Raw genomic sequence first — 27,356 nt, forward strand, 5'->3', positions numbered from 1 at the left:
TCATGGAGCACTCTATGGATGAGGAAGGCTTAATAAAGAACTCACAAGTAGAACCCTCTGAAATGAGAGGTGTTGATAAATACCTGACAGCTCCCCAGTCTTAATTACCTTTTAGAAAGGCCACAGGCCACAGACGCTTATCTTTGTGAGGTCACCTTCTTTGTAATCAGAACAGTGACAGTTGAAAAGTTTAGTAATTTTGGAAGAAAATGCTATATCTAAAGCAATGTCTAATTTCTGGTAAAGCATCTGTCTTTAGTGCACATATAACCCAGTTAACTCACATATAGAGTTTTATTTAAAGGCTTTCTTTTCTCCTGCTTCTTTTAGAGTTCTTACCTATTTTTTTGGTGTTGGGTTTTTTTTGTTGGGTTTTGGGTTTCTTTTGGCTCAGAAGTAGGCCTCTAGGCAAGAATTCTTACACTTACTCAGCTGATTTGGCAAGTACCTTAGGGGAGTTGGGCCTGAGAATTATAAACCAGAAGGAAATAATTCTTTATTTTTCCTTTTAGGTGAAAACTCTGGAATATATCAAGAAAAGAAGCAAACAACCAGGAATGACTCATTTGTCAGAACTGGCCCTCAGGCTCCCACTGCAAACCAGGACCTAACCAATACAGCCTCTTTCTGAGCCCAGGATTCTGTAGCTAAGTCAGGAAATAGATACTTTATCCTAGGCTCTCATTGGAATTTAGTCTTCTTTCATTTTAAGAATCCCTTAACATACAGTAGATTAGCTTTTATTTGGCATTGGCTTAAATATTCTGACGGTGAAAAGAAGGTTAAAATCATTTCATTATGTCATCAATTCACATCTGCCAGTAAAGGGCATCTTGGTTTCTGTTTGCAAATAACCTTTTAGATCTCAGCAACCAGCCTATAGGTCCTCTAGTAAGTCTATAGGTCCTCTAAGAAGAAATTAGTAAATGTAAATGTGAAGAGCCTCCTAATTCCTTCTTTTTTAAAGGTAATCCTAAAATTCTATTTGGAAAGGCAGCATGTGTTAGTCCTCAGGATGGAGATAGGAAGAGCTGGGTGTAAATTATGTTTCAGATGCTTACTGCTCATGTAACAACATCAAATTATTTAACCTCTCAGAGCCAGTTTCTTAATCAGTAAATAGCTAATACTTGTAGAACTTGCCTCACAGGATTTGTGAGACTAAAATGACAAAATGTATATAAAAGGCTTTGTTTGCAAACGTGTTTAAATTGTGTTATTATTTAAAAAGTCACTCCAGCATACTTATACCCATTCTCAATTTATTTATCTATGAAAAACTAATTTCCATAAAACAGCCTTCTTGGACTTTTTAAAAAGGCTAACATATTAATAAGTAGATTTAAAACTACTTCTTTTGATTGTAATTTTCCACCCTAAAATCCATGAACTTTGTGGGGTTTCTCTTTCCCTTGTACCAGACATGGTATCTAACATCATAACTATTTGCACAGCAACATACTCCATCCAGCAGTTGGATAGTCATTTTGTAGAAGAGTTTGAGTCAAAGTTGAAGAAGCAAAAACACATTTGGCAGACATAGCTATGGAGAGAAAGCTAGCCTTGGCAATAAAAAAAAGTTGAGCTACAGGGAAATCCTGGAAGCTCAGTTGAGCAACCTATGACATGCCCAGAAAGAGCTGCATGAGGATTCAGTCCCAGAGTTGAGTGGCCTTGGCCTTATGTCTAAGTATGTCCCTCTTTACCATGGTTTGTGCCCACCTCTCCATGGTTGTATTTCTGGTTAGCCATGTCCCAGGTTTATGTTCTTTAGGGCAGGGGGATAATATTTTGTAGCCATACTATCTTAGTAAAACTTGTCTGCTGGTGGATTAAGGAAAGCACATGATTGAGGCACTTGAGCTACAGTTGCAAGAAATCGGCACCCAGAAAATTCCCTTAGAACCTCAAGGTAGAAAGTTTCTTTGGGAGTAGTCCAGAGCCAGTGTCATGGGCATATATTCTGTTGGTTATGACCAAGGGAGTAAACATACTTAGTTTGATGTGGAAAGACTTGAATTCAAATACAACTTTGCCATTTGTCACCTGTGTGACTTTGGGCCCAAGTTTCATCTGTGAAACGACTACACTTCATGTTCCCAAATACAGCATGTTCCAAAATTCAGAGTGCTATTCAAGCTTAAAATGGCAATAAAGATCCCAGGTTACCCTGTATAATCCAGAGGAACAGCTGATAAATTTTATAATTTCTGCTTCATAAATTTTCAGTTACCTGGAAGAATGATTTTCTTTTATTGTGACAATGTGAGCAAAACTAAGTGAAATGATTTTTTTTTTTTACTTTTTGGAGGGCACTTGGGGTTAAGTGACCAAAGTCACATGGCTAGTTAAGTATGTCAAGTGTCTGAGGCCAAATTTGAACTCAGGTCCTCCTGATTTCAGGGCTGGTACTCTATTCACTTCACCACCTAGCCGCCCCAGTGAAATGATTTTTCAAACCTGTGTGCTTTTGTTTCCTAAACCCTTTACCAGATAAATGAGTCATTCTCTCAAACCTAAAAATGGGACAACTGTTTGAAGATTGGAAGAACTGAGCAGCATATAAGTATTAGATGCCAGTAGGTGTCTGCTGCTGGCATCTATCTTCTCTAACATGGAGAGTAGCTAGGGAGAAACTGTACAGTCATCCCTGGTAGCACAATGGATAAAGCGCCAGCCCTGGAGTTAGGAGGACCTGCATTCAAATTCAGTCTCAGATACCTAACTAGCTGTGTGACCCTGGGCAAGTCACTTAACCATATTTGCCTCAGTTTCCTCATCTGTAAAATGAGCTGGAAAGGGAAATGGAAAACTACTCCAGTATCTTTGCCAAGAAAACCCCAAATAGGGTCAGAGTCAGACGTGACTGAAATGAATCAATAGCAAGAACAAAGGAAGAGAAGAAAAATGCTAAGATTATTTTCACACAAAAACTACCTCCAAACTATCACTTTTTATATGCTCCTTAATTATGTGGTTTTTACATGTCTGCTCAGTAAAATTTTTTAGATCCTCGTCAGATCTTGCTACTCACAAAGATCAGTTGGGGAGGAAAATATTAAGCGCTATGTACAATATTTGTTGTACATACAAGCTGTACTCCTTGGACTAGGCGTTACTATCATCGTGCTCCCAGGAAATTCACCAGCTTTGACACTGACCTCAGCAGTGTCCTCTGCTGCTGTGACTAGAGGACAGAGCAAAGAACTCTCCCCAAAGCCTCCATTTAAAGAGGACTCAGAACAGTTAACTCTTCACTTTCCATCAGCAATGCTCCTTAGACTGAACTCTACCATGTCCTGTCCCCTTAACCTTTCCCTCAAGCCCTCCTTTTTAGCTTTCTTTGCATGTGTTGTCTTCACCCACTAAATGTAAGCTCTTTGAGAGCAGGTACTGCCTTTTTGTATTTGTGCCCCTGGAGTTTTAGCAGAGTGCCTGGCAGGCACATAATTGGCTCTTTATAAATGTTTCTTGATTTCTATAGTTAGATCTTGCTACTCACATAGAACAGTTGGGAAGGCCAATGATCATGCATTAAATACAATAAAATATTTACCCTCTGAGAAACTGAAAATTAGTAAAAATGCAACTTTTTAGCCTTAGAGAAGCAGGTATGATATACAGTATACATAAATCTAATCCATTTTTACATCTGTGTAGATCAAGGATTGCTGTACATGAGCAAGAAATATTTACAAATGACCGACCTTACATACAGTAGAGGTGGGGAAATCTATTTTTCATACGATCTACTCTGCTGATAACCAAGCTGATCTCTGGCCAACAATGATCTAGTTCCAGTTAGGACTGCCATTTTGCTTAGTTCAGAGGTAAATTTAGAAAATAACAGGTCTACCTTTTCTGCTCACCTTTCTGAGCCTGAACAGTTAGAGAAAGCAAAAACTATTCACTGCAGAGGCTGCCAGTTGTGTTCCTCTCATTTGAGAAAGGAACTCAGTCAATCATTAGTAATGCTATGACATCTAGCCACTTCAAAAAGATTCTGGTCATGTAATATTTGTAAGGCATAAGAATTTTCTTAGTGAATCTAGAAATGAAAGATTAAAGAAAGCAACAAGGATTTTTAACTATTGGAGGAAGTAACACTGGGTGGGTGGGACTATGATAAATGAGAGGGTAAGAACTGCTTAACTTCCCCACTAGCTGCAAAATAGAACCAAAAAACAAACAAAAAAACCAATGACTGAGGAGTTGGGACACAAGAAGAGCAGCAAGATGGTAAGAAAGCACATAGCTAACCTTGATGCGTTTGTCACTGAGCCCAGAGACTGCTGAAAAAACCTAGCAGATGGAATTGCTGAGGACCTGCCAGTCATTTCTGAAGGACCTTGGTGAACCAGGGACATAAGATCTGAGATGGGCAAATGGTCTGATTTTCAAAGAAGAGAATGAAGCCTACAAAATGCAGGCTAGAGAACTCTGTTTCCTTGTGAAATCCTAGAATGTATTAAAGTGATGGTTAGCAAACTTCACCTACTGAGAAGCAGTGACCACAAAGACTCATGGCTTGATTAAAAACAACAAAAACCAAGAGGCATCACAACACAATTCTAAAGCTGCAAGAAACCCTGGAGATCATCTAGTCCAACCCTTTCATTTTACAGGTGGGGTACCAAAACTCAGGCCAGAAGTAGAATTTGAACCCAGTCCTGAGTGGCCACACCAGTACAATTTCCTTTTTCTTTGATGGGGTTACTAGACTGGCAGACTAAGGGAATACTAAATTTAGACATCTGCAAAGCATGCGGCCAAGTCTCTAGGCTATTCTACTGGAAAACATGGAGATATGAATTGGATGGTAGTACATTTGGTTGAATTTAGAAATGGTTGAATGGCTATACCCATAATGGTTTCACACAAAGGTCTCTGGGGAGAGTGTGCCACAGACCCAGGGTTGGCCCCATGCAGTTTTAACATTTTTAGTAATGATTTGTGTACAAAAAAAGAGACCATGCTTATCAGATTTGTAAAGGACACAAAATTAGGGGGAATAACTAACACATTGGATGACAGGATTGAAAAAGATCCTGACAACAGTATTAGTGGGCCTAATCTTCATGAAATTTAATAAGGAAAAATGTAAAGTCTTTACACTTGGCTTTAAAACAATCAACTTTAAAAGTACAAGATGGGGGGAAATATGCTAAAAAAAAAAAAAAGTCTGGGAATTTTATAGGACTGCAAGCTTTTTGGCAGCCCCAAAAGCTAAGGTGATCTTAGGCTGCATTGAGAAGTATAGTTTCCTACAAGGAAAGAAATAAGCACCTGCTATATGGCAGGCACTGTGCTATGTGCATTATAAATACCTGAGTCAATTCTCATGACCGTCCTGTGAGGTAGGTGCTATTATCTCCATTTTACATTGAGGCAGACAGAAATTAAGTGACTTGCCCAAAGTCACATAGTTACTTCTGGAGTGCTGGGTTCACTTCTAAGAGTCACATTTTAGGAAGGACATTAATAAAGAGTCTTGAGTCTTGTGATAGTAAGACTGAAGGAACTAGAAAGAAAACAATGGGAGACATGGTCACAAGTCTTCTAGTGCTTAAAGGCTGGTCTGGGGGAAGATGAATTGGTCCCGAAGGCCAAACTAGGACTAGTCTTGGAAGTTGCAAAGGATCCAACCCAAGTCTGATGTTTGGAAATTTTTCCTTATAACCAGAGCTATCCTAAGTAGAAAGGGTCACCTTAAAAGAACATGCAAAAGCCATCTTTTGGGGAATGTTGTAGGGGGGATTTTTGTTCAGACAAAGGCTGACCAACCTCCAGGATCCCCACTGATTCAGATCTGTGATTTCTCCTAAGGCTTGATCCAGAAAGATTAGAGTATAAGAGAGATATGAAACAAACAATCCTGAATATCCTAACATGTAAAAGTGAAGAAAACCACTAAACTTTGTTACTTCTGAATGTCTCTAAAACTGTTGCCTAGCATGTAAAATTAAGACAGTTGAAAAAGCTAAATTCAAACTTTAAAAAACAGAAGAACTTTGATCAGTACAATGACCACCATGATTCTGGAGGACCACTGAAGCATTCTGACAGGTGATGGATTCAAAATAAAACATGTATTTATTTCTGCATGTGGCCAGCATGGGAACTTATTTTACTTAACTATGCTTATTTATTAAAAGGGTTTTGTTTTTTCATGTTATTCCAAGGAGAGGCAGATGAGAGGGAGACAAATTAGATTTCTGTTAATTGAAAAATAAAATTTAAAGACAAAAGTTCACTTTTAGAAATGGTGAGACATTTAATGTCAAAGTCTAGCTATAATCTTCCTACAGCATTTTCTGAGAGCTCCGTTCTAGTGCCCAGGTAAAACAAACAAAAATTACTTGACTATTAAATTTTTGTCATTATCAAATCCTAGTTGTAAAGGGGCCAAGTCACAAATTGCTTAGCTGGGGGGGGAGAAAGAGAAGTAACTTTAAAAAGATATTAGCATAATGTGGCCTATATTAGTGCAGAATAATTTTGAACACTAAACCTAAAAGCATCTTTAATAATGGAAATACTATACTGGCTTTTATAATGCAGATTATCCTCCAGCCCCTTGAGGGACTTTGAAATTCCAACCAACTGAAGCTCCTGATGAAAGCAGTTCAATCTTTAACTTGTGTAATAGAAAACCTACAAACAACTTGGGTGATTTTGGGAGGAAGAGAGAACAAGACAACATTAATCATTAAACTTTACAGATCTGGATGCATTTCTGTCTATGTAAAATAATTTGTTTTTGTTTGGAGAAGCTGAATAGCCAAGTCCAACTCCACGTTGATGCTTCCAGCTCATTGCTCTGTCAAACTCCACTTGCAGATTTTGCTGTAAGGCGTCAGCGGCCTGCTTATTCAGAGCCATGTTTGATTTCCTGAGGGTGCCTGGGGAACTGCTGAGAGATGGGGAAGAATTCTTAAAGCCTCCCATAAGTCTGAGAAATTTCATCTTTTGGTCCGAATTTTCAAAAGTAGCTGTATCCCACTGGCCAAACTGTGTAGGCTGTTTAAAAAGAAACAAAACAAAACAAAAAACCAAACAAGGTTATTCTCCTTGGCTCAGACTACAATCTTCTTTCCCTGCCTTACAACTCCAGATCCTTGTGATGCTATCCTTTGTCTGTAACGGGAGAGTAACAAGGGGTCTTCTGAGTTTGTCTGGGAATAGGAATGATTTTGCCCTGAATAATTTGCTGTCTTGCCTAGTCCATGTGACCAATGACATACAATTGACATGATTAACCAAGAAATGGGGTATAAAGCAATGGTCTCTAAGCAGTGATTTTCTGTGTCAAACTAACCTGTTTGGGGGCTGAAACTCTGACTTTAAGCTTGGTTTAGCACCAAATGAAAACAGGTATTAGAACCACTAATTACATGCACAAAGTTTTAGGAACAGCCACCTCTCTGGGCTGGAAGGGGTTCCATTGCCTCGAAGCAACAAGAACCTTTGCCTTTTGAGGTGATGCTAAGAGTTCTGCTCTTTTTTTTGGGCCTCCCAAAGCTGACTGACAAAAGCAAGTAAAACCCTTCCACGTTTTTCCTTTCCCTCAAACTCCATGCCCCTCAGTACTTTCAGGAAGCCAGGTCCTTCTGAAGGCCGTCTGTCCTGTCTTACGTGGGCAGTCTCCTTCCTTTCTTAGAGGTTTTCCAAAGTGTTCTCTGAGAAAGGACCCAGTCCTTAAAAGGCTTTCTCTCACTCAGGATAGCCTGACCCAGGAAAAGGCTGGATGTGGCTCAAGAAGAACAAGGTGCCCAAGTCACCACTCTTTGGACAACTTGGAAAAGCTGCCTTTTTTCTGTTAATACAATCCTTTCCTGGAAATGGGATTTTTGATTTTGAGCTGTCAGATTTAGTTATGATACCAGTACTGAAAGCAGGGGACTCATGTTAATTTAGGAACCATTGATTTTAAACATAAGGAATCTCTCTAGAGTAAGAGGTTCCTACTTTTATCCTAAGGACAATCTGCTCCCAGTGAATGGGAATTTGATACCTTTATAGAGGATTCTTAATATTGCTATTTAATGTTGGCCACCTCATTTTCTCTTCAGTGATGTAGAGTCACTTAAGGGCAATGGATTAATTATTTCCATAAAAAATGTGAATATACTGAAAAGATTAAGAAAAATAGAAGCTAGATTTAGAAATGCAACTATGAAGTCCACAGTGCATTTCCAACTGCAGTGAGGCCGGGGCTCCAATTGTTAAGAGTTGGAAGGAAACTCCTTGTCTGGCCACTCACCTTCATTATACAGTGCTCTAAAATCTATAAACCACTGAACTTCCAACTATTAGATTGGGGGGGGGGGGCATTTTTGGAGGGCAAAGGCAGGGAAATTGGGGTTAAGTGGCTTGCCCAGGGTCACACAGCTAATAAGTATTAAGTGTCTGAGGCCAGATTTGAATTTAGGTCCTCCTGACTCCAGGGCCAGTGCTCTATTCACTGCACCACCTTAGCTGCCCCTAACTAGAAGATTTTAAAGATAGTATTTGGGGAGGAAAAGCATCACTATCTGTCTCTTCATCCAACAGAGAGAACATTCAGGCAACCTAGTCCTTGCCTCCCTCACCAAAGAACAAACAGTAATCCCTTCTGCAAGTTTGCTAAGATGGGATGCCAACATAAATCCAACCACTTTATATCATACATGGAATGGGTAAGGGGTTCTGCAATTTGAGCCAGACTGGCCAGCACACTTCCGAGCTCCCATATCGTATAAGAATTACCCCCTATAAAACCAAATGTCAGCCTCTATTCATTTCTCTGTCAACTTGGGGAGAAATATATTTGCAGGTTGGTCAAACAGCTGCCTCAATTTAACGTGTGACATACTTTCCTGGGGCTGAGGACTCAGGCAGCACAGATGCAAGAATAATTACAGCCTTCCAAACCCTGCAATTTCTGAAGTGAACTGCTGAAATTATTTTGCATTCGGCTTTTAAGACAGCCTTTCCAGACTGCTCTTTATAGAGCAGGCAAATTAGTCTTGTGCCAGATTTTCTCCCTCAGGATCAATAACATTATCAGAAACCTCTTTGAATGACTTTAGAGCCATTGGAACATTTATGTCTGTGTAACCTATCTAAAGAAATGCATCCACAGCAACTACATGCCCGATGGTTCCTTTCTATGTGATTTCTAAGACACTGTGGCTAGTCATGCTAGCAGCTTTCAGCCTGGCTACAAATAAAGCCAATCCATGGTACTACTAACACCAGTCTGAAAAAGCCAACAAAGAACGCAGCTGATGTGGCCCTATAACTGCTGAAGACTGTGGGATGACAAGAAGCAAAGACAGGAGAGATGTAGGGGGATTCCAAATTCAAAGCTGAACCATCAAGGTGAGGCACTGGGGAAAAGAGCCAAACTCAGTTTCCTCTATTCCCAGAATGTGGGTGTCATAGGTGAGGCCTGTGACAGCCATTGCAATAACAGGATGCAGGAGCCACCAGGTTCCTTTGGGTGTTTCCTCTCTGTTCCTGACATTTGCAGGAAATGGTTTCCCCCATGAGCAGCTCCCACCCAGTCGAAACTAGTCCCATGTTTGAGTGAAAGAGCTCTTTTAAACTAATCCTTAGGTACTTCTAGCCTCCCTAAGAAACTTCCCATCAAAACTGTGCTTAGAAGTCAATTAGTGATTTATATTCCAAAATGCTCTACAGTCAAAAATAAGACAGCAAGGTCTTTGTTACTAACCTATCTCAGCCACCTCTCCAAGGTGGGTGCAAGGCAAGTACTATTTTTCTGAACCAATGCTGGAAATTAAGTACAATTTCCACTGCTGAGGGAGCAGGGCAGTCATATTGTGCTGTCTCTGGGGATTGGACTAATTTGTTCTATTGCATGAACTCAAATTTGCAATCCAAAGACAGACTGGTATACCAAAATGGGAGCATGACTAGCATGCTGAAGAGAGCAAGGCTGCTCTCCAACATCATCCTGCAAAAAAAAACAAGTGCAGTTTCATACATACCACTTCCACTCTGGTTTCAAGAGCTTCAGTTTTCCCAGATTCTCTATCAATCTCTTCTTGCAAGGCCTTTCTTCTAACCTAAGTGAAAAAGGAAAGCAAAGAAATAGAGGATAAAGAGATACCAACGTTCTAAGGGATGTCTCAACAATTAAAGGAAGGCCAAGGCTTGGGGAGGAGAGAGAGAGGGCAAAAACTTCCTTAGCTTCATTACAATAAAATGACATAGTGTGTTTCATCAGTTAATGGATACATAAAGGAGAAGAGTGGATTTTTAATAGAGAAGATTCTTTAATGTCTTGAGACTTTGGATTCCCAACACAAAGTAGGAATAGTTCACAGTTATACCTCATTTTATCAGAAAGGGAAATCAGCTAGTTCAAATAAGTAAATTTCCCTGATAACAGAAACCCCACTCCTTGAGTGACTAATTTTTATTTTAACCATTTTGGATTAATTATGCAAAACACACATCCTTGCTTTCTCAAACAGAATATAATGCTGCTTTTCTTTAATGACTCAGTGTCATCATTACAACTCTATTGTGCTGTAATGCAGTAATTTTGATGTCCTTTCCCTTATACAGCATCCTCTGTTCACATTCTTCCTCTCTGATAAATGTGATACTTTTATTTACGTTCAAAAAATGAGCCATTCTTATATGCAGTTTTGTGAGTTTTCTTTCCAGGGGCTTAAATTTATTATGCTTCTCAAATGATTGGATTCAATCTGTATACCTATATATATGTATATGTGGTCTTTCCTTAGTCTTTGAGGCCAGGAACCGTTTTTGCCTTTTCTCTGTATCTCTGGTGCTTAACACAGCACCTGGCATATAGTTAACAATTAATAAAATGCTTGTAGAAGGGAGTCAGAGAATTTGGAACTCAAAATCCAAAAAGAATACAAAAAATAATAAAATGAGAACCCCAAAATAAATAAGTAAATAAATGAATAATGAAGTGCTTGTTTTACTGGTTGACAGTTGAGGTTACTAAATCTCCGAATAACTGGGATATTATATCCACCAAAAAGCCTAGGCAAGAAGTTCTAAACTCAGATATATCAATGGTTTGCAACTGTAACTCGAGGCAACTTGTAAGTCTCTCTCCTCTCAGGGCCTTGGGTCCCTATCCCATAAAGTTATGAGGCACTGAAATTAGATAGTAAGAACTATGATCATCCTTCAATTAAAAAAAAAGATGTAATTCAATCTAAAAAAGAAAAGGCAAACTGGAACAGATCCACTAGTCACTTCCTTCTCAGAGTGGGGCCAAGTTTTCCCAAACCAATACTTTTTAACTTTGCCTGCAGAGGAGTCTCATCTATAGCAGATCAATATATTTTCCAAATTCTACTACTTGTAACTCCACAAATCCCACCCTGTCATCTGGTAAGGCAACTATGGGCTTCTGTTACAAAGACTGTGACTCATGTACACACTGGCACTAATGTGTTAAAGATTGGATGGCAATACAGGTTAGCAGATGCTACTGTACCGTATCTATGGTGACTTCATCCAAGTTTCCCTTTTTTTCAGATACCACTTCCAAGTCTGATTCATGTGCCTGAATAGTAAAAGCAAAAACTCATGTGACATGTGCAAGTATGTATACATAGGCAAAGGTCTTCAACAGTCCAGCATTAAGAGCTGGAAAACTGTGATGGGTAACAAATTCTACCTGACCTCCTTGGAAAATAAGCACAAGCACTGGCATGCTATGCCAGAAACATGTTATCTCCAAGGATCAAGACAGGGACCAATAGTGCAATGACCACATCTGAAAAAAGACACAAATTGAAGGGAAAACTGTCAACGAGGCCAGGAAGCCTGGTCAGGCTCAGTGCCTGGGCCCAATATTATAGCTTATTAGGCAGCCCAAGGCATAGCAAAAGGCCCTGACAGCTAGGAACTAGGATAGAGGCTGAGCGCAAGCAGAGGCCAGGTGACCATAAGAGGTCAGGGATGTTAGAGAACATTCCTGCTCAAGTACAGGAGAGGCAGTGTGGTATAATGTAAAGAATAATGGATTAAAGAGACCCTTGGGTTTGAATCCCACTTTGGATATTTGCTAGCTCTGACTATGATCAAGTCACCCACCTCAGTTTGTCTATGAAACTGAGTTAATACCCACAGTACCTGCCTCACTAAGGTGTGTAGATCAAATGAATTAATATGCATAAAAAGCTTTGTGAACATAAAAACACTCTACACCTAAAGGCAAAGAAGCATGGGCTTCACTTCAAATATGGCCTCAGGCTCATATTGGCAGTGCATCCCAGAACAAGTCACTTAATCTCTCAGTGCCCCAAGCAACTGAGATTATAAATGAAACAACAGCTAGAGATTGATGATGGCAGAGGAGTTTCCTTATTGGAAGCTTATGAAACCACAGGTTCAGCCCATAAATATTAGCAACCATTAAGACTGGACTAGCCTTGGAAGTCCCCTGCAACTCTGAGAGTGGTGTGAAGAGGTCAAATGAATTGGAAAGCAAAGACAGAACCTACCTAAACAATTACAATAAATCAAATGGGAAATAATAAATAAGACATAACCTTTAGCCAAGCTGACTGGAAGGTTTATTTTTAGCTCTTAAAAAACAAAAAATAATCTATTAAAAAATTGAAAATTTGGTTGACTTTTCCCCTCTTGCCCACATAAAGAGCCTTTGAATACATGATTTACACACCCATAAGAAGCAAGTGGATAAACTTTAATCTTCAAACAAATACCTGAAATCCTCTTGTTCTAAGACTTTTTCCTCAAAAGGACTATTTGGAGCTGTAGGTAGTTTCTTCCTAGACAGTCTAGTCTTCTCTCTTCTCATTTCCATTAAGAAAGGTAAAGGCCAAAGAGCTGTAAAAACTAAAGCCAATAGTGGCTGGGGCAGAACTCCCAGTTCTACAAATGGAAAGGGAGTCATGGTACCTCCTGGTTAATTCTTAGAAATCCAAGACTCTCTTCCCCTTCTCCAATAATGGATCACAAACCAACACCATACCTTTTGGTGATGTGATACACTACAGGACCGATTAAGACATACATTTTCAGACATTAACATTTCCATACATATTTATTTTGCTTAACTATACTTATTTCTTACAAGGCTTTTATTGGGGGGGGGCAGGAAAAATGTGGGCAGGGTATAGTGATAGCGATGTAAGAAAAATTGAGAAAATAAAAATCAGTGAAACTAATACTAAGAAGAGGGAAGTTCAGAAAGAGAAAGAGACAAGCAGGGTCATGTTATTATTACCACAATAAACTTAACATATTAAAAAAACTCCCTGATGTCATGGTCTTCTTTGAGAATGAAGGACAAACCACACATACACAATAGTTTCATATTTAATACCCTTTCTCTGACCTCTGGATTTGTAGAAATTTTCATATTCATTGATTATTTATTAGTTTGTAATTAAGAAATTATTTAAATAAACACCACAAACCTTGATCACCTTCCACAGTCAGTTTCAGTCTTGTCTCCAGCTGTGGGGGATGTGCCAGACTGAACAAAACCACTTGGAATTACAAATTTCCAACCCCACAGGGGAAACACAGCCCAGAGTAAATCCATTTTCCTTTCACCAACCTAGTGGGATAGGAAACAGCCGATATCTTAGAGCCATATGCCCTCTTTACTTTCTCAGTTCGCTATTCCCCCCCCCCAATGAAATCAATGATGGGGATAGCTGACTGCCTTCTCCATCACAACAGCAAATCCTAGCTCTCTCAACGGCTTTTATGATTTAGGACACATCAGACATGGCCAATGGTCAGGGGTCCAGCAGTGGGAAGGAGTTCCCAAGTTCTCTTCTTTTAAACCTTCCCAGGCCACAGTGTACATACAGGCTTTATCCTCCAGGCCTCAATGTCTGGTCACACACCTCACTCATCTTTCATTATCTCATCTCCACAAGCAACTACAGAAATCCAAATAATGAGTGCAAAATCGCTGCAGCTCAGTAATGTGGGCAATTTAATTAGAAAATTTATCAGGATAAAATTTTCTTGACCTTCATCCAAGGTCAGAAAGAAAAACCTCCCACATTAAAGGCCACACAGATTACCCAGTGATATATATCCATTCCATTTAAAAGATCGGAGCCAGTTTCCCTGTCTTTGGGGAGACTAATGGCAGGTGTCTCCTGGATAGGAGGACGGCTCCTTAAACTACACGTACAAAACACTATTTGTTCCTCTTCAGCCAAAGAAAGGGATTTTCCATGTTCACCTGTCCTCATAACACATTCATTATGGGGAGGCAGGAAAGTGCTGAGTCATCTGGTTCCCATTTTATACTGAGGAGTCAATCTGGGGTAAAGTTAAAGGGTTGGGCTCAAGGCCATATGACCCTATTGTTCTGATGGTCTCAAAACTTCTGGCCCTCATTTAGATGTTTCTTCTGATGATGGGAGGAGGCACTAGTGATCTCTAGTATCAAAACCTTGCATCTTCTGCTTCAAAAGGGGTACGAGGTGTCTATTACTCACTTGGTCACATAAGTATATCCAGACACATCCCTCTGCTCCAAAATTTTCAGTGGCCACTAACATCTACTGAGGAGGGTCCAAGCCCCCTTGTCAGGCACTGAGGACCCCCACAATTGGGCACAGCTATCTTTCTGGTCTTATGTCATGTCACTCCCCTTCATCTGTGCCATGTTTCAGCCAAACTGGAGTAGTCTCTCCCAACCCCCTGAAAAGCCCATGTTTCCTCCCCAGAAGGGCTTTCCTGGTGCTGTTCCCTCTGCCTGGGCAGTGTTCTGTACCCTCTATCAGCATCTCCTCTAAAATCCAAATCAAGGGGCAACTAGGTGGTGCAGTGAATAGCTCCAGCCTAGAGTCAGAAGAACCTGAGTTCAAATCCAGCCTCAGACACTTGACACTTAACTAGCTGTATGACCTTGGGCAAGTCACTTAACCCCAAATGCCTTGCGTTCCACTCTAAAAAAAAATCCAACTCAAAGAGCTCTTCTTCCATGATACTGACCCACCTCTCTTGTCTTATGGATGGAGAGCTGGAAGGGATCTGAGATCACCTAGCAGAACCCTCTCATTTTATATCTAAGCAAACCAAGCCTCAAAGAGGGGCCACGGCTTACACAGCAAAAAGGAACACAAACTTAGGTCCTCCAACTCCAAATCCATCTCTCTTTCCAGGATACCACACTGCATCCCACTGAGATGACCTCCCAAAGCACTGACTAGTAAACCTCTAGTCTTTACTATGTATTGTGGATTCCATTTATCTTAGTTTACATCTTATCCCCCTACCAGGCTGTAAGCTCCAAGAGGGTAGGGACTATTTTAACCTAAACTTTGTAACATCTCCCCACTATTTAGCACAATGCTCTGTGTCAAAGTGTACTTAAGTGACAACCCAGAGGAAAAAAAATTCAGGTAAATTGGCAACTTTTCCTCCTGAACTACTTGGAGGTTTCTTACTAAAAACAAAAACAGAAAATAAACACAAACACACACATCCTGCCTCAGATATTTTTCTCTTGTTCTCTACAAGCTTTCATTTCTTTAAATATGATTACCATTGGGGCAGCTAGGTAGTGCAGAGCACCAGCCCTGGAGTCAGGAGGACCTGAGTTCAAATCCAGCCAGACACTTAATACTTACTAGCTGTGTGACCTTGGGCAAGTTATTTAACCCCAACTGCCCCTCCAAAAAGCAAAAAGTTACTACCATGATAATTCTGTAAATCATATCTAATACCCCTGTATGTTCATAAACAGTACCCTCAGAACCATAAAGGGGTTCTCTAAGAGTATTGATTATATTGCATTTCCCAGTTCTCCCCTTCTGACACCAAGAGATTAAAATTTTTTCCCGTTTCTCACTACAGATTCTAAATTTACAAAAGTGTACATTTCTACTTATGCATTTTTTTTTAAAGGCCCTGAAGGAATTCCTAGGAACATCTACCCAGGGTTAAGCCTGGAATGCACTTGGTCCTCTATCCCCATAGTGTTAAAACTCAAAACAGAAACAGGGTCCATTACATAAGGATCATACACTATGTTTGGTGGTTGGCCACCTATTTGCCATCTCTGCTCTTTACCATTCATTTCCTTTAAAAATTTCTCCCTATACATCAGAAGGGTGAGCTTTGGTTTAGACCCAGAAGCCCTGAGTTCTATTTTTGGCCCTGCTATGTATGACTGTTGGAAAGCCTGCTTAAGTTCCATCTATTTCACTTTCTTTTCCCTATCCATGAAATAGGCATATCCTTCCCTTGCTTAATTAGAGAAGAGCTTTGTATTTGGGCCTCTCAGAACTTCTGATGCCTTTGTGTAACAGTGAGCCTTTTTTTTGTGTGTGTGGACAAAAAGTCTTTTACAAAAGCTAAGAAACTGATAAGGCTCATAAGAATCTCACGGTAATCCCCCTACCCAAGGAAGCCAGCAGGTGCTGGGCATATAGGGACAGTGACCTCCTTCTGCGTTTGCTTTTGGGGGCCAGATGGCAGTTTTGGCACAACTAGCCCAGCGGCCAAGGTTGACCAGAAGGGAAGAAGTTCCTGAGTAGTTTCCAATGGAAGATAGATAAAGATCAAGTTACATCACTCTGGAAACAAAGCCGAAGGGGAACATGACTGAGGACCATAAAATTAAGCGCAAAGGCCTGTGCACCTAAAACTGTGAACATCAGAACGGCTTCATCCATACCCCTATTCCTGTTCTAAAGCAGACAGTATCAGGACAAATAAAAGCACACAAATCAATAGAAATTTTAAAGCTGAAAGGAGTCTCAGAGGTCAGTTAAACTAATTACATTTTTTATCATGAAGCCCAAAGAGTTGAACCTCTTATTAACCAAGTAAACCTTAACACAGAGAAAAAGCTAGACTCCTAGGATGTGGTCAGGCTGAGAAGGCCAATAGGAGCAAACAGGATAAATTCCCTCAACATTAGCTCCAGAACTCTAAAGGTTAGCCATTGAGGGCAACCCCCATGTTCTTCTCTGAACCACTCACCCTTAGTGCCCACAGGGTCAGTCCAATCAGGGGCAAATCTTTCGTCCTCTAGGGAAAGGGGGCGTGTGCATGCATGTGTGTGCACATGTAAGTGTCTCTATGCCTTTCTTTAGACAACAAAGGCCCAGACTCTATTGGGACATAGGCCAAGAGCCTTAACATGCCCACAATGAGTCAGCTTCTGAGAAAGACTTACCATGCCTGGGCCTTGAGGTTCCTGCATCACTTTCCTACGTACTGTTGTCTTCTTCTTCTTCTTCCGAGCAGGTTCCTCAGCAGAGGGCAGCTCTATCTGTGTCTTAGATTTTTTTTCTTTCTTTTTGATATTCCTGGGGCTGTCTGCTAGGGGAACATGTTCTGTCAATTCAGCCTTGGGCTGCTTCCTTTTGTGGCCTTTCTTTCTGCAGCTGCTGAAGGCACTGGGGTCCCCTATGTGGCCCTCACCAACAAGTACTTTATCAGTTCTATCATCCTCCTCATCTTCCTTTTCCTCTTCCCTGTAAGTCTTTTTCTTCTTCTTCTTCTTGGTGCCAAAGTCCCTAAGACTGCTGGGATCCTGCTTCTCCTCTCCCTGTTCCATGGGCTCACACTCCTTTTCTTTCTCCTCCTCCTCCTTCATGGGATCAGGAAGGGCCTCCTTGGGCTCCTGCTCCCTAAAGTTCTCCTGATCTGACTTTTTATCCTTTCTCCGTTTTTTAGGTTTTCTGACAAAGCCCCCTTCCAGTTTCACATCTACCCCTGTCCCTTTTCCTGGGGGGTGAGAGAGGGATGATTTTGTCTTCTTTCTCTTTCCTTGACAAAAGGGCTCAAGTGGATTTGGAAGCAGCTCCTTCCTGCTATGATGCTTCTTCAGAGAGCTGGTTTTGCCTATGGTCTCTGCCTCGATGCTATCCTCATGGGGGACTCTGTCTGGGTTCTCTGTTTCTTGGGTTTTCTTCTTTTTCTTCTTCTTTTTCAGCAGAGGCATCTCTGGAGCCATGTATGGGGGGGCTAAACTCTTCTGGGATGACTTTGTTTTAACAAGGGGCTCCACATCCAAGGCATTCTCCTTCACTGCCCTTGCCTTTTTCTTCTTTTTCTTCTCTCTTGTTTCCTTGCCAAAGTCCAATTTTTCTGCCTTGGCAATCATTGCTGAAAAAGGAAACCATGCAAGGAAATCATAAATCACAACATAATCTTTCCACAGAATTTTTATGTATGTCAGTAAATGATGATGGTTCTCTGATGGTTACTACATTGTTGAGGAAAAGGAAGATTACACATATCACAAACATAGAATATGAGACTGAGAGAATGTAATAATGTATAGAGAACAAGCAGGAGAGGCTGGAAAAATTTAGGTGTTCTAACACACTGTGACTCAAAAGGTCACCTCTTAATGCCCTTGGGCAACTCTCTAAGATTCTAAGTTGGGAATAGTTGCTGATTTACATTGAGAGAAAGGGTTTCCTCATCAAGAAGCTCTCTACAACAATGAAATCACAGGATAGGAAAAAAAATACATAAGCACAATAAAAAAAATTGTATGTTATTCCTGAATAACAATATGGTATAAAGGCCAAATTTTCAAGCCCTGAACTTTGCTATTCTACCTAGAAGATGGAAACCCATCCACCTCCTAGTATCAGGGACATTAAGAAAATTACCACAGACCAATGTCAAATGGAAAGAATGGCGGTGTGTAGACCAGGGGTGTCAAACCCAAATCAAATACCGATTTAGAAAACCATAAACGAAGATGATCTTAGCTTGACAGTGAAAATTTTTATTTATTTTGTTAAGCATTTCCCAATTTTATTTTCAGGTGGCAGCTAGGTGGTGTAGTGAATAGAGCACCAGCCTCTGGAGTCAGGAGGACCTGAGTTCAAATGTGGCCTCAGACACTTAACGCAAAAAAACTAACCATGTGACCTTGGGCAAGTCACTTAACTCCAATTGCCCTACCTTCCCCCCTCCAAAAGCAAAAAACAAAACAATTATATTTTCACCTGGTTCAGGTTGCAGGTGATTTGCTCTAACCCTAGAGTTTGAAAGCACTGGCACAATCTACAACAAAGTCTGACTTTACTATCTTTATTGTATGCCTTTAGAATGCATTATAAGCGATCTTCCCTATCCTGCTTTTTAAACTTCTGATTTATATTTGACCTGGCTGTTCCATGAACAAGAACTCCATATTTAGGCTCTGGGCATTTTTCTGGCTGTTTCCCATGCATGGAAAGACTGTCCCTCCACATCACTGCCTCCTGGCTTCTCTGAAGCCCCAGTGAAAATCTGTTCTTTTACAGGAAGTCTTTCCCAGACTCTTCTAATTCTAGTGCTTCCCCTCAGTTAATTATTTCCTATCTGTCTTACATAATAGCTTGTTTGTACATAGTTCTCTGCTTGTTGTCCCCCCATGAGGCTGTGAGCTCCTTAGGGCTTTAGGGCCTGTCTTGTGGTTCTTTTTGTATCCCCAGTACTTAGCACAGTGCCTGACACATAGTAGGCACTTACTAATAAATGCTTACTGATTATTGACTGAATCAGGTTAGTTTTAAAGAGAAAGCATGGTATACTAAGAATTAGAAAATCAAGGTCCAGATCTGCCACTAACTAGTTGGACAAATCACTTCACCTTTGTGAGCCTCAGTTTCTTCTTTTGTAAAATGAGAGGCCGTATCTTTCAATATCAAGCCAATAATGATGCATACATGAAGTGCAAGTTGGTCTCCATCATGTGGAAAAAGTGAATAGTGTGAAGGCACTCCCAAGTTATTAGGAAGAATGATGTGTTGCTTGAAAGAAGTGTTTTAAGAAGTTCAAGAAAGAAAAGAAAGGAAGAAACAGAAGGGAATTCTAATTTAAATCAGAAGATTGCAGGGAGAATAAAGAGAAGTGGGCCTTTTAAGGGATGGTTTAAAAAAAGGCTTCTTTGCCTAGAATTTTTGTAAAATTTGTAAAAATCTTATCAAAAGAATTCTAAATTGACATGAAAAATAAGAGGGTGGAAAACTATCCAAATGGATTCTGCCAAGCCTGGTGCTACAGGGAATGGGAAGTACAACATGGGTTGAATTGGAGAAGGGAGAGTCAATAATTTAGGATAGACAATGTTCAAGAGAGCCAATTATAACAATCATGACCTCAGATATCTCTTAGCAAATATAAAAAAAGTATGGATAAATAGAGTGAAGAAGTAGTATGATATTGATGACTAGAATATGGTGCTAGAAAAGAAAGGAGGGCAGTGGAATAGCAATGAATGTTAAGAGGATAAACTCATAAGAAAAAAATCCAATAATGGTGGAACACAGAGAACAGGATGAAGACTGCTGGAGGGAGAAATAATATAAACTCTATTGTCTCCTCTAAGTCTTTTCTTCTCCAGGATATACAGCCCCACTTTCTGGAAGGCTCTTTATAAGGAATGGACTCCAAACCCCATACTATTATGACTGCCTTTTCTCTGAACACCTTCTAGCTTACTAAGGTATAAATCATGGGCCCACAGAAGGCTTAAGACATTTGGAAGGCATCCTCTGAAGGGGCCTGGCACCTGTGATAGATAATCAATAAAGAAACATAGAAGATAACTAAAAGAACCATTAGATACTGCACTCCAGTGAGCAGCTCCCTCTAGACTCTACCATTCTGTGAATAGTTACTCATCGACATGTTTATTTAGCACCTGTTTCTAGGCTGGTCTTAGCCAGGGAAAAAGTATAATAGGAAGAAAACTGGGCTAGGAATTAGACCTGGGTTCTCCTTTGATTTTTGTAACTAATAATGAGTTGTTTTACTTTGGGAAAGACCCTTCACTTCCCAGCCTCAGTTTCATTTGCAAAATAAGGCAGCTGGACCAGATAATGATTATATTTAATTATAATTATTATATTCCTTTCACCTGAGGAATCTTCTAATTCTATGACTAGAGAATACCAGAAGGTTAAGATATGCATAATTATTTCTAGAATGTACACAGCTGAGGTTTTAAGTGGGGGTTCATAATCTTGGCTTTTTTAAAATTAAATTTTTGATAACCATTATTGCAATATAATTAGTTTCCTTTGTGTTTTATTTTCTACACTTAAAAACATTTTTGGAAAAGGATACCAAAGGGGTCCATGACCCAAAGTATATTAAGAACCCCTGGCTCTGGGGCCAGGTGGCACTTAATGAAGACTTCTGATAATAAGCAGTGGATATAGCAAGACAAGAACAGCACAAACTGACTGGAATTTTTGGCTTCATCCCTGACCTTATTTCTCAAACCCTACTGTTTTCTTTTTTTTAACAGTTTATTTTTTCCAACTTAGCATTTTAAAAAATTTAACCTGTTCCTCCCTAATGTGCAAATCAATAAAAACTAAATAAAAAAATAAAGCCTCCAACACATAACTGCACAGTTTGGCAAAACAAATCCCCACATTAGCCATGTCCAAAAGTGTTTATCTCCTTCTGCATCATCTCTCTCTTAGATGAATGGAACATTTTGGACTCACTGCCTCCAAAGTTTTCAAACACCATCACAATCAACAACAACAAAAGCATTTTCACTGCATTCTAGAGCAAAGTGAGTCATATGGACTTTTACAATTATTGTCTCCAGCCCAGCTGGCTCACATGTAATTCAGAAAGGAGAGTAACAAACTCAAACAATTAATAAGCAAACACAGGACTGCCAATAGCCTGGCTCCATTCTGGGCAGGCTTCTTGTAGGAGCTGATTTCAAAGCAATGCAAAAAACATTTATCAGGTGCTTGTGCCAGGCTTTGGGGATACAACTGGTAAGTTAACAGAAAGTAATTATAGGCCAGAATGAATTAGCAACAGGGGGAAGCTAGGTGGCACAGTGGACAGAAGGCAGGACCTAGAGTCTGGAAGATCTGAGTTCAAATCTAGCCTTAGATACTCAGAAGCTGTGTGACCCTGGGAAAGTCACCGGATAGCTTCTTGACTCAGTTTCCTCATCTGTAAAGATCTACCTCCCAGGGTTGCTATGAGGATTGAGATAAAATCTGTGAAGTGCTTTGCAAACCTTAAAGTGGCATATAAGTGTTAGCTATTTTTATTAAATCAGCAAAAACTTATGCTGAGATCTCCAATATAATTTCCATGGAGAAATTATTATGGGAAATCTCCTGCTAAAAAAGTTGGCTGAAAGAGAGGCAGTCCAAGCTCCCACATACCTTCTCCAGCAAAATCCTGAAGGTTGTTTTAGACTCACTAATGATCAATACCAAAAGAAATTATATTAAATATTTCCTTTACTCCAGAACCAGAAAAAAAGTCATCTAGAAGCCTACAGACAATAGAAGAGTGTCCTTTCAATCAGCACATTCAGAGATGACATACATAGCTTTCAAAAGTCTCTGTCCAGAGACAGAAAGAATTAAAGGCTCTGAGAAAACCCTAAGTGGATACTTTGGAAGCCCTTGGAAATAGAAACAGAATAGAATGTTATTGTACCACTGACCCAGGGGATTTGAGGTATTCAACATGATCAAGCACTCTGAACGTCAAGATCTAGGTGGGGCCCAAATCCAGGAGTTGGAGTTTAGTACCAGAACATGGGAGATCCTGGGTGAGACCAAGTAAGGCTGACCACACTACCCCAGGAGATATGCAATGAGCCAAGCCTAGCTCTAGCACAAAGCTCCTGTTCAGGAACTAAAACTGTCAACAAGTAAGTCAAAGATGACCTGTATAAAAAAGTACTGCAAATCTAATCCCATGCCAACATCAAGCAGAGACTCAAAAAAAAAAACCAGATTTTTTTTACAAAGAACACGTGTATGCCTAGAAGAAATGAAGCAAGAGTTTAAAAAAAAAAGAAGGAAAGAAATGCTTTGGAGGGCAGAATTGGAAGTAGATGAGTAGCTTATGAGAAAGTGGTAAACCTTTCCCAAGAAATGTACTCTCTGAAAACTCAAATAGACTAAGCAGAAATCAATGGCTATATGAGATAGCAAGAAATATTAGAACAAAATCGAGAGATTAAACAAACAGAAGATAAGACATCTGATATCAAAAACAGCTGACTTGGAAAAGAGGTCAAGAAAAGATGATTTAAGAATTATTGGACAGGTCTGAACACCATCTTAAAAAAAATTCTTTGTAACAAGTTATCTGTCCTTCCTATTTCCTCCTCACCCCATTCAAGAATTAAAAAAAAAAACCCTCATAATAAACATACAAAATGCAGCAAAACAAATTCTAACTCTCACCGTCTAAAGATATATTTCTCTCCTGTATTTTAATTTTATTGCCTTTCTGGTAGAAGACTGATGGTATGCTTCATTCATATCAGTTCTCTGGAATCACACTTTATTATTATTGTATCGATCAGAGATCTAAAGTCTTTCAGCGTTGTTTCTGTTTATAATGTAGTTGTCATTATATAAATTGTTCTCTTAATTCAATTCACTTTATATCAGTCCATATAGATCTTTCCAATTTCCTCTAAAACTGTCCATTTTCATCATTCCTTAGGATATAATGACATTATATCACATTCCCATAGCACAATTTCTTTATTCATCCTCCAATAGGTGGGCAACCCCATCATATGTTTTTTTTTTACTACTGCAAAAAAAGCTGCTATAAATAATTTTTTGTATATATTGGTCCTTTTCCTCTTTCTTTGATATCTTTGGAATATAGGCCTACTAATGATATTTGTGAGTCAAAATGTATGGACTGTTTAGTGACTAATGGGGTATGGTTCCAAATTACTTTGCAGGATGTCTGGACCAATTCACAGTCCCATCAATAGTGCATCAGGTTTCCTATACTCCCTAAACATTTTCCTGTTATTATCTTTGTTAATTTGACAGGTGTGAGGTAGAGCCTCAATGATACTATAATTTGTATTGCTCTAATTATCAGTTACTTGGAGCATTTTTTAATATTATTGTTGATAGCCTTCCTTTAAAAATAGCTTGTTTGGGGGCAGTTAGGTGGCACAGTGAATAGAGCACCGGTGCTGGAATCAGGAGGGCAAGTCACTTAACCCCAAATGCCTTACCTTCCCCTCCCCAAAAAGTAAAAAAAAAAAAAGCTTTAAAAAAAATAGCTTGTTCATGTTCTTTCATCATTTATCAAATGTCTTATAAATCTGAAGCTGTTCCTTATCTATTCCTTTGGATGCAAGATCTTTATCAGAGAAGATTGTTGCAAATATTTTTTCCCAGTTACCTGTTTATCTTATAATTTTAATTTAGTATTAGTACTTGTTCAAATTTTCTGTAATCAAAATTGTCCTTCTGGGATCTTTTTCTAATCTTTGTTTGGTCATGAAATCTCCTCCTATCCATAAATGTGAAAGGTAAATTCTTCCTTGCTCTTCCAATTTGCTTAAAAGATCACCTTTTATGTTTAAGTCATGTATCCATTTGAAATTTACCTTAGTATATGGTGTTGAAGTACTGTTTCAAGAAATCACAAATGAAAACTGCCCAGTTCTATTAAAACCAGAGGGGAAAGATAGAAAGAATATACCAATCACCTCCTAAAAGGAATCCCAAAAGGTAAAAGCATCAGGAATGTCATGGTAAAAACCAGAGTTTTCACATCAAAGGAAAAAAAAAATGTTGCAGGCACTCAGAAGGAGGCAATTCAAATTACAAGAAACTAGAGTCAGGATCTCACAAGACCTGGAAAATCCTATTAAAACGCAGAGATCTTAGAATACAATATTTCAAAAGGTAAAAGATAGGCTTGCAACCAGGAATAATTTGCCCTAAAAAAATGTACCTTCAAATGGAAGAGGACTTTTGTGGATTCCTGATGAAAAGACCAGAGTTGGATTTTGAAATACAACCAGGCAGAATTTACACAGCACTTTGCAAAATGCTTTACAAATTTTATCTCATTTTATCCTCACAACGACCTTGGGAAGTGCTATTATTATACCCATTTTACAGATAAGGGAATTGAGGTAGTGACTGGTTAAATGAAGGTCCAGGGTGAGTTATCAAGTGTCTTTTGATCCCCAGCTGCTTAATATATTTATTGTCTGATTAAGAATAACCAAAAGCTAGATCAGAAAATACAGTTGCCAAAGCTGCAGAATTCAAATAATACAGAATTACAGGTTTTTGTTTTCCCACAAGTTATTCCCCATGCCTGGAATGCATGCACTAACTTCTCGAATCCCTACCTCCCTTCAATGCTCAGTTCAAGAGTCAGTTTGTACACGAGTTCCTTCCTGATCCCTCAGAGAGCTAACGCCATCGCATGTATTTTAAAAATGCTTTCATTTCATATATTCTTACACTTATAATGAGCTGTAGGACACCCCTGTGCCTACACAACCTCGCTGATGGCATGACCCATTTCAGTTTTTGGTCTGTATTTTTTTGACCTCGGGGCCTAGAACACAGTATCTGTTTAATAAACTCTCCTTGACTTTATCATTGATTTAGAGCAGACCTGTACAACCTGGCAGCAGGCAGAGGCCAATATTAACACAGGCTGAACTGGCTTTCGATGGGCTAGACCAGGTGCTGACTGGTGATGGCTGGTCGCCGGGGTCCGGTGACAAATAGGACACAAGGGCCGGGGGCACTCCCCGAATTATTCGGCTTGGCTGCGGGGAGCAGGCCGGACTGAGACCTGGAAGGGGTTCGGGCCCAACCTGCTCGTTGCACAGATGAGGAAACTGAGGGCCGGAGAGTTTAAGTGACTTTTCCAAGGTCCCACGGATGGTAAGTGGAAGAATTGGGGTACAGTCTTTTCCCCTCCTAAACCACACACCTGCCCCAGAGGGCTGGGCTTTTGTCTCTGGCAAATTTTAAGTGCTTCACAAATACTTGCTGAATTAATGGATTTAGCGACTCAGCAGTCCCTGGCGATCTCCGGGAGCTGTCTCGGTGGAAGAGTGGGGGCGGAAGCCGCACAACATGGGCTGGGAAGGGAGGACACCCACGAAGGGAGGTGGACGACGCTTTTTAAGGAGCTGGGCTGTGAAAGGGAGAAGACAGGTCTGCGCCTTGAGGGAACCCTAGATTGAGGTGCAGGAGAGGGATAAATCAAACGCTCCCTACTCCCCACTCTTCTCCTTTCAATATCCTGTACTCTCTTCTCCCCCTTCCTTTCTTTCTCCCGGGCTCACCTCACATCACCGTTCTCCGCGCTCCACGTGGGTACCAACTTTTACGTGCCCCGGAAGTAAAAGCCTTCCCCTCAGACGCAGCCTCTCAGACACGGATTCTTCCGGGTCACGGTCCTCGGAGCGCTGGGTCGTTGCTAGGCAACCGCGTCCATGGCCGGGAAGACTGGCCGAAAAGCCCTGGCTCCCCAGCCGGCGGCGGAGGTCGTGCAGACCCCGGAGGGGGACGCTGCGGAATCCGGTGGGACCATCGTAGATACGGTGTCTCCTCCGTCTACCTTGTCTATGATCTCTCAGTTGTCTCCGTCCTCCCCCGCAGTCGGGCTGTGGGCCGCCGCCGCAGCCTCGTCCACAGTCGCGGCCTCGGGCACAGGCGTTAGCGAAACCCCCGCAGCCTCTAAGACTACACCTGAGCAGGAGAAGAATCTCTGGGAACAGATATGCGAGGGTAGGAATCGCAGGGCGAAAGGGGAGGAGCCATCCGTGCGGAGGTGGGGAGGGGCGGGGCCAGCGGGGGCGGAGGCGGGACTAGAGTGCTCTGGGGGGGAGTGGGCGGGGCCAGCACCTGCAGAGGCTGGGGAATGATACCCTAGATTTTCATCCCCCCAGTCTCCGAGTTCCCTGGAGAGAGAAGAACATTGGTTTTGGAATGAAAGGCTCTGGGTTCGAATTTCGGTTTTGCATTTGAGTCACTTGACTACTCCGAGTCTCAGTTTCCTCATTTGTAAAACGAAGGGGTTGGACTAAATGGCCTCTTAAAGGTCCCTTCGAGAACCAGCAACAACAAGCATTTATCGAACAGCTTACTCTGTGCCCAGGCACCAAGTAGTGCTAAGTTACTTAGAGGCTAAGTGCTGGAAATACTGAGAAAGGTTAAACCTGGCACCTGCCGCCAAGGAACTTACATTCTTATGGCCAAGACCACCTGCATATAACAGTGTACATACAATATAAAGGGGTGGTAATCTCTGAAGGAAGCCACCCGGCTGTGGTGGAGACTTGCAACCAGTGAATCATGAAAATGTGACTGAGTGAATGGAGATGTGTGTATGTTGTATGTACTTATGAATGTATGAATGAATGAATGAAAAAACATATGCTAAAAGCTTACAGTGTGCAAAGCTGTAGCACCAATTACAGCGCCCACGATCACAATAGAGACCGTTACTACAACTATCTCATGATGTTCCGTCGCAAAATATGCCAGACTCTCCAGATAAAGGATAAAGTTGAAGGATAAACTGAATCCCCAAATCAGGAAGCCGCAGTACCAAAGATA

The 27,356-nt window shown here is 40.6% G+C and overlaps 3 protein-coding genes across 6 annotated transcripts in view; 2 read left to right on the forward strand and 1 right to left on the reverse strand.

Moving 5' to 3' along the window:
• VPS35L (VPS35 endosomal protein sorting factor like) overlaps positions 1-1,205 on the forward strand; it is a 114,900-nt gene extending 113,695 nt beyond the window's left edge. For both annotated transcript variants that reach the window (XM_069096049.1, XM_069096050.1), the window contains one exon: positions 513-1,205. In XM_069096049.1, the coding sequence (XP_068952150.1) occupies positions 513-611 (99 nt within the window). In that variant the 3' untranslated portion in view covers positions 612-1,205. The remainder of the gene's footprint in view (positions 1-512) is intronic.
• A 5,044-nt stretch (positions 1,206-6,249) lies between these two features.
• Positions 6,250-26,234, reverse strand: KNOP1 (lysine rich nucleolar protein 1). Of its 2 annotated transcripts, XM_069096051.1 has the most exons (5): positions 26,081-26,234; positions 17,180-18,114; positions 11,492-11,560; positions 9,996-10,073; positions 6,250-7,020 (listed from the first exon to the last, which is right to left on the reverse strand). In XM_069096051.1, exons 2-5 carry the CDS (start codon positions 18,110-18,112, stop codon positions 6,703-6,705), a joined length of 1,398 nt encoding a protein of 465 aa, XP_068952152.1. In that variant the 5' UTR covers positions 18,113-18,114; positions 26,081-26,234; the 3' UTR covers positions 6,250-6,702. The 2 variants fall into 2 exon arrangements, with proteins under 2 accessions (XP_068952152.1, XP_068952153.1); XM_069096052.1 differs by lacking the exon at positions 11,492-11,560.
• The window catches only part of IQCK (IQ motif containing K), a 167,890-nt gene continuing 166,764 nt past the window's right edge, over positions 26,231-27,356 (forward strand). For both annotated transcript variants that reach the window (XM_069096057.1, XM_069096058.1), the window contains exon 1: positions 26,231-26,525. In XM_069096057.1, the coding sequence (XP_068952158.1) occupies positions 26,231-26,525 (295 nt within the window). The remainder of the gene's footprint in view (positions 26,526-27,356) is intronic.

Source organism: Petaurus breviceps, unplaced genomic scaffold (genome assembly GCF_028583685.1).
Source record: "Petaurus breviceps papuanus isolate PSGF00001 unplaced genomic scaffold, PetGlider_PUasm1.0 229, whole genome shotgun sequence".
In the NCBI taxonomy this organism is placed as follows: domain Eukaryota; kingdom Metazoa; phylum Chordata; class Mammalia; order Diprotodontia; family Petauridae; genus Petaurus; species Petaurus breviceps.

What these genes read in the sequence shown, in the direction of transcription:
- KNOP1 (XM_069096051.1), bottom strand. Translation starts at nt 18,112, where the DNA reads ATGATTGCCAAGGCAGAAAAATTGGACTTTGGCAAGGAAACAAGAGAG. An exon ending in ATGAAGTCACCATAGATACG is followed by an intron (nt 10,074 to 11,491) that starts GTACAGTAGCAT and finishes TTTTTCACTTAG; the next exon opens with GTTAGAAGAAAGGCCTTGCA. An exon ending in TTGAAACCAGAGTGGAAGTG is followed by an intron (nt 7,021 to 9,995) that starts GTATGTATGAAA and finishes CTTTTTAAACAG; the next exon opens with CCTACACAGTTTGGCCAGTG.